The following is a 6,982-nucleotide window of genomic DNA, read 5'->3' as shown; positions in this document are numbered from 1 at the left end:
ACGGATCTCCATGACACACTAGAACGCCTAATGGCGCAACTCGTATTTTTTCCAATAAAAAATTATTAAATTAATAATACTAAAAAATTATTAGACTTAATTTTAAAAATATTAAAAAATCTAAGCATAAAAAATAAAAAATTATCAGAATTATTAAAATAATAATATTAAAAATTATTAAACTTAATTTCAAAATTATTAAAAAATTTAAGCATAAAAAATAATAAATTAATAACATTATTAAAATAATAATATTAAAAAATTATTAAACATAATTTCAGAATTATTCAAATAATAATATTAAAAAATTATGAAACTTAATTTCAAAATTATTAAAAAATTTAAGTATAAAAATAATAAATTAATAACATTATTAAAATAATAATATTAAATAATTATTAAACTTAATAAATTTTTTTCTTTTCTCTCTTTGCAGGTGGCATGGGAGGGTGCAGGGCCGGGCGGTGGGGGACAGGGACACGTGGCAGGCTGTAGGGCAGTCGCGCCCCTGCAGCAGGCGCGAATGGTCGCGCCTCCGGGTCTAGCTCGACCCGGTTTTGACCCGATTAGATTTTAAAAATTTAAAAATTATTAAAATATAATAAAATAATAATATTAAAAAATATATATTATTAAAAAAATGGTCGCGCCAATCAGGTAGGCTCGACTCAAAAAAATAACCCATTTTCGTAAATAATGTATCTGACACCTTATTTTAGTGTTTTAAATTTTTTTTAACCCAATTGGGTAAAAAACCCGTGAATGCAAATCTAAAACAGCTTCTACACAATTGGACTACACTATTATTATGTTTGATGATTTCTTTCTTCTTCATTTTTTAAACAAATTAGTATTTAATTAAAGTCTCACAATATATGCATTTTCCACTAGACCAGTTCTTCTTTTTTTATAAATTCAAGTTGTTCTTAATTTTCAAAAATATGTGGTTTCTCAAATTTGACTATCATCTTTAATTAATATAGTATACATACATTTTTGCCATCAAATGTACTATTATCTATATTTATACTATTATTAAAATTATTATTTGAATTGATATTACAAATTCATCTGTTAGCAATTTAGTTATGAACAGATTAAAAAGCTATTTATTTTATGAAGTAAATTATATTATTACGATGATATTTTTTTAATATTTTTTTATATAAAATTAATAAAAAAATTATATATGATAAAAAATAATATAATTTTTAAAATTTAAAATTTTCAATTTCAATCCATTTGATTCTTATATATATTTAATAATATATTTTTTAAACCAAAATATAATAATTTACTTTTAGTATATATTAATATTGCAATATAATATTTAGTGAAACGTTTGGTTTTGTTTGGTTAGGCAAGATCTGTTAGTAGCAAATTGGGTTTTCAATGGTTTATTTATTTATAAATTACAATAAATGTTATATCTTACAAAGGGAAAGACATTTGATTTGTTGTTTATAAATTGTTTTTTTCTATGGGTTTATTTATTTATAAATTATAATCCACAATGTTACAAACAAACATGTCCAAAAATGTAATTATGTTTGAAACATACTTACTTTGTCATTTAATGAAGTTGCTTTGTCTCAAAGATTTTGATTTTTAATGTCAAAATCCAACTCTTCCAAGTTAAATATTAATAATACACTCTCATTCACAACTAATCCCACAATCTCATTCATAGAAAAAAGGAAAAAGGTTAAATTTTGGATTTAGTCCCTCTATCATTTTTAAATATTAAATTTAATTTTTATATTCTAATTTCACATAATTTAATTCTTTAACTAATTCAAATATTTAATGCTGTTAATTATTTTGATTAAAATATTGATATGAATTTTTTTTAAAAATATTATTGCTAACAAAATAAAATCATAGGGACAACCATATTAAAGATTAATACGATATAAAATGAATGAATATTTTATTTCTTTAAATGTCTACAAAATTTCATATTTAGATATGAAATACAATCAAAATTTCATATATATATATAATTACAACATATCGTAATTTGTATATTAAATTAAAATTTATTTTATATTTTAATGAGGATAGTTACGAATGTGATAGATGATGAAATTATGCCTAATTTGACCGAAACCAAATCAATAGTCTTCTACCACAACACATGCCTATGGATTTATTGCTCCAATATTTGGTGCCCATGGTGTGGGCCATGATAATAAAAAAGAGAAGAAGTAAAGTAATTTTTAGTTGTTTATGTTTAATAATATTTTTAAAAATTGATCTTTGAATTTTTTATTAATCTCGACTTTCTTATTTCAATTATTAAATTTATGTTTAGTTAAAGTGTGAATACATGTTATATTGAAATTGTATCAGATCATTTTATGAATTTTTAAAAAGATTATATAAATTCTAAAAAAAATTTAAAAATTTAAAAATTATTTAAATAATGATGTGACATAATTTTAAAATGTCATGTTATTATAAATCTAAAACCATGAATCAAAATAAAAATACTGTTAAATTTAAAGATTAACTTGAAAAAAATTCAGGACCAAGGCAGCAAATATTGTTAAGGTTCGGGACTAAATGTTACCAAGATAAAATGGGAGCGTTCACACAGGATCCCGCGTTGCCGCCAAATTCCAAGTGGCACCCAGCTAGCTTACCTTTTCACCGACAATAACGGAATCAAAGCCGTTGATCTCCGTAAACCAACACCCCTTATCATAATCTCTCTAACATCAGAAAGCGAAAGTCCCCGAAGCTTAGAACCCAAAATCCAACAAAAACAAAAATCAGTGAGTGAAGAGATAGTGGCGCTTGTGTTTTGGCATCATCTTTCCGTTGTTTTAAATCGTTTGATGCGTCGGTGATAGATCGGAAAGATGGCGATTCATCGTACAGCAAGAAACAGCGGCAGCGGCGTCGGAGTAGCAGGGGCGACGATTGGAGGTTTTGGATTTACAGTTAGATTATTGGCTTCTGCAATTACGGTTGCAATCTGTTTCTTCTTTGCTCTTTCTTTCTTCTTCACTTACCACTCTCTGTCTCCTCATCTTCAAACAAACCTTGTAAGTTCTAACTAACTTTCTCTTTATTTTAACTGAAAATTAAATTAAACTCTTTTTTCGACTCATTTTTGTTTTTTAAAGACGAATTAAAGAAGGAAAGTATACGGTGATTGATGGAACGGTTTCGTTTCTTTTGTGTTTTCTAGGGTTTCTCAACTGATTCCTATGGAATCGGATCCACGAGGAGGTCCGTTTTGGCACTTAAATCGGATCCGCTCAAGCCTCGACTGGATCAGATCCGGAAACAAGCCGGCGATCACCGTTCTCTTGTCCTCGCTTACGCGTCTTACGCTCGGAAATTGAAGCTTGAAAACTCGAAGCTCGTTAGGGTTTTCGCCGATCTATCCCGGAATTACTCGGATCTCATTAACAAACCATCTTATCGGGCTCTGTTTGAAACTGATTCACTGTCCATCGATGAGTCGGTGCTCCGGCAATTCGAGAAAGAAGTGAAAGAGCGAATAAAGGCTACGCGCCAAATGATTTCGGAAGCCAAGGAATCTTTTGATAACCAACTCAAGATCCAGAAATTAAAAGATACGATCTTCGCTGTCAACGAGCAGCTGACAAAAGCGAAAAAGCAAGGTGCGTTTTCCAGCCTCATCGCGGCCAAATCGATCCCTAAAAGCTTACATTGTTTGGCAATGAGGTTGATGGAGGAACGTATTGCACATCCAGAGAAGTATACCGATGAAGGGAAGCCAACTCCTCCTGAGTTTGAGGACCCTAAGCTTTATCATTATGCGATTTTTTCGGATAACGTACTTGCAGCATCAGTGGTGGTGAATTCAGCCACGAAGAATGCGAAAGAGCCCTGGAAACACGTTTTCCATGTAGTGACTGATAAGATGAATCTTGGAGCAATGCAGGTTATGTTCAAATTGAAAGATTACAATGGAGCACACATTGAAGTTAAAGCAGTTGAGGATTATAAGTTTTTGAATTCATCTTATGTCCCAGTGTTGAGACAGTTAGAATCCGCGAATTTGCAGAAGTTTTACTTCGAGAACACGCTCGAAAATGCCACAAAAGATACTACTAACATGAAGTTTAGGAACCCAAAGTATTTGTCAATTTTGAATCACTTGAGGTTTTATTTACCAGAGATGTATCCCACATTGCATAGGATTCTGTTTTTGGACGATGATATTGTTGTGCAAAAGGATTTGACAGGGTTGTGGAAGATTGATATGGATGGGAAAGTGAATGGGGCGGTGGAGACTTGCTTTGGGTCTTTCCATAGGTACGCGCAGTATATGAATTTCTCGCATCCTTTGATCAAACAGAAGTTTAATCCCAAGGCGTGTGCTTGGGCTTATGGGATGAATTTCTTCGATTTGGACGCTTGGAGGAGGGAAAAATGTACTGAGGAATATCATTACTGGCAGAATCTGGTACGCTTTCATTGCCACTCTCTTGTTGTTTGATTGATTTATTATGCCTTGCTTGTTCTACTTTTGATGCTTGATTTATGCCATTGGATGATGCAACCTTTTTTAGGTAGTATAGCTTGATTGTCCTGTTTCAAAGCTTAAAGCATTTTAATTAAGAGTTAATTCCAGCGAATGTCCTCCAACTTTGGTCCAGATTCTAAATCGGTATGGAATTCCAAAACATTAAGTGAGATCTTTAAGCATTTTACTATTCAGGTTCTTATATCATTCTAGTAGTCAATTTAGAAGTTGAATATGCTAAAATAAAATATAATATAGAGCTTATTTAAACACATGGATTAAATTTTAAACACAGACAACTTGAATATGACATTGAACAAAAAGAAAAGAGTCCTAAATTTTAATGTCATTGTATGGTTTTTCAACATGTTTGATCGTTATACATGCAATGGGTATATATGCGTTTAAATTTTGATTTATGTGTTTTCGTAAACGTAAGATCCGAGCTAGAATTCAACGTCCAAGTTGACACTTAGGCTAATAGAAGGATTTGATTAAAACTGACTTTTTGAGAACTCAATTGGAATGTTTTGCAAGATTGGGATTCGTTTAGGATATAGGTCGAAGTTTGGTGAAGTTTGGTGCAATTAACACTAATTGGGAATGCAACTGTGGAATTGGAAATGCTAGAACTAGATGTTCTTTGGGTATTTTCTTGGATTATGTTCTTTATGGCTGCCTGTCATCATTATTCAGCATTTCTAGTTCAGTTATCGATAATCGATGAATTAACTTGATTTTGCAGAATGAAAACCGGACCTTGTGGAAATTAGGAACATTGCCTCCCGGTTTAATCACATTTTATTCCACGACGAAACCACTAGACAAGTCTTGGCATGTACTTGGACTCGGTTATAACCCAAGCATTAGCATGGACGAGATCAGCAATGCCGCGGTGGTGCACTTCAACGGGAACATGAAACCATGGCTCGATATCGCCATGAACCAGTTCAAACCTCTTTGGACCAAATACGTGGACTATGATCTGGAGTTTGTACAGGCCTGCAATTTCGGTGTTTAAATAAAACATCATCGTTGAAGGTTCTGCACTGGTAAATGCTGCAAAATCTAGTTTTTTTTACAGCAAGAGTTTCCATCATACCATCTGCATTATTATTTTTCTTACACGTTAAAATTCAAGTGTCTCTAATTCTGCGTGGAAGAAAATTAGCATCTTTATTCTTAGTATAGAATACTTTTCATTTTTAGAATTTCTTGGTTTATAAATTATTCTGCAAATGTTGAAATTATCCTGCAATGATAAAAAATGATGAAGAGAGTTTTTTGTTCATAGTTGTCAGAAAAACAGAATGTGAGATGTTCTTGATTGTGAGGGTTCTTATATTTTGGTATATTCATCTCAGAAAATTTTAAATTCTAATCTAAATTTGAGTTCACAAATTTGAGTTGAACTCGATATTAATTCAAACTAAAATAACTCAAAAATTTTAAAATTTAAGTTTATCCAAAGTTATTTCATGTCATTTAATTGGAAAAGAAAAGAATAAACAAATGATTGGATAAAGGAAAAGAGAAGAAAGATTAAGTAATATATATTGTTTGGGTTTTTAAAATTAATAAAAGATTAAAATATGTTGAGGGAAATGTTCTTTTCTTTTTTAAAGGTAAAGGTAAATATGTTGATTTCGGAGGAAGAATTAAAAAGTGCTTTCTGTAAGATGCGTTTTCATTGGCGTGTTTTTGAAGACACGTTTTTTTGACTTTTTGACACAAATTTCTTTGGTCAGATAGATAAATATTAGTGGTTTTGTTTTTTAGTCTCGGGTTTGATTTCTCTCTTACTCACAATTTTATTTTTATTTCATGTTTTAAGCTTTGCTTTTATTTTTAATTATTGTTTTTAACACATTAGCTTCTTTTGTTAGATAGTTAAATAATAATAATTTTATCTTTAAGTCCCAAATTCGATCCATTTTCTAAACACATTTGTATTTTTTGTTTCATATTATTTGAAGTTTTTTTAATTAATGTTTTTAATTAATAAATATATTATTTTTAGGTCTTTTATTTTTAATTCATCTTTTTAATTAATAACTCCTTTATTTATAAAATCAAATAATTATTGTCAAATATAATAATATTTATTTTTTAATTCATATAATGAGTGTAGTAAATTTTAGTATTATATATTTTTGTATGTTTTGGACATCGTAGGTTCGTTTTAGAGACATTACAAATGTTTGTGAAAATTTTTAAATTTCGATGAAAATTTATGCCTCGGTTTTGTGTGATTGCTTGTGTATAAGTCCAGTAATGCTTCGTTTCCTGTTCTGGCGTCGATTACGGGTAAGGGTGTTATAGAGGTATTTTAAACCTCCTTCAACAACAAGATCAAGAATTCGTATTTGTGGTGGGGGTTGGTAAGCCGTGAAACTTGAGTCATCCAATTGAGCAATGTTCGCAACTTTACCATCAGACCCACTATCTTCTGGGATTTGATTTTGAAATTATCGTAAT

The 6,982-nt window shown here is 30.3% G+C and overlaps 1 protein-coding gene across 2 annotated transcripts; it reads left to right on the top strand.

Moving 5' to 3' along the window:
- The first annotated feature begins 2,491 nt into the window (after positions 1–2,491).
- Positions 2,492–5,793, top strand: LOC107932931 (galacturonosyltransferase 8). Of its 2 annotated transcripts, none has more exons than XM_016865053.2 (3): positions 2,492–3,050; positions 3,197–4,444; positions 5,250–5,793. In XM_016865053.2, exons 1-3 carry the CDS (start codon positions 2,865–2,867, stop codon positions 5,523–5,525), a joined length of 1,710 nt encoding a protein of 569 aa, XP_016720542.1. In that variant the 5' UTR covers positions 2,492–2,864; the 3' UTR covers positions 5,526–5,793. The 2 variants fall into 2 exon arrangements, with proteins under 2 accessions (XP_016720542.1, XP_040973580.1); XM_041117646.1 differs by lacking the exon at positions 5,250–5,793 and adding an exon at positions 5,042–5,152 and having other exon boundaries at positions 2,611–3,050.
- The last annotated feature ends 1,189 nt before the right edge of the window (positions 5,794–6,982 follow it).

This window comes from Gossypium hirsutum, chromosome A07 (genome assembly GCF_007990345.1).
Source record: "Gossypium hirsutum isolate 1008001.06 chromosome A07, Gossypium_hirsutum_v2.1, whole genome shotgun sequence".
Taxonomy (NCBI): Eukaryota; Viridiplantae; Streptophyta; class Magnoliopsida; order Malvales; family Malvaceae; genus Gossypium; species Gossypium hirsutum.
This window is presented reverse-complemented; position numbering and strand designations above follow the sequence as displayed.

Coding starts and splice junctions, on each gene's coding strand:
- LOC107932931 (XM_016865053.2), top strand. CDS start 2,865: ATGGCGATTCATCGTACAGCAAGAAACAGCGGCAGCGGCGTCGGAGTA. Junction 3,051..3,196: donor CTCATCTTCAAACAAACCTT/GTAAGTTCTAAC, acceptor TGTGTTTTCTAG/GGTTTCTCAACTGATTCCTA. Junction 4,445..5,249: donor ATCATTACTGGCAGAATCTG/GTACGCTTTCAT, acceptor TTGATTTTGCAG/AATGAAAACCGGACCTTGTG.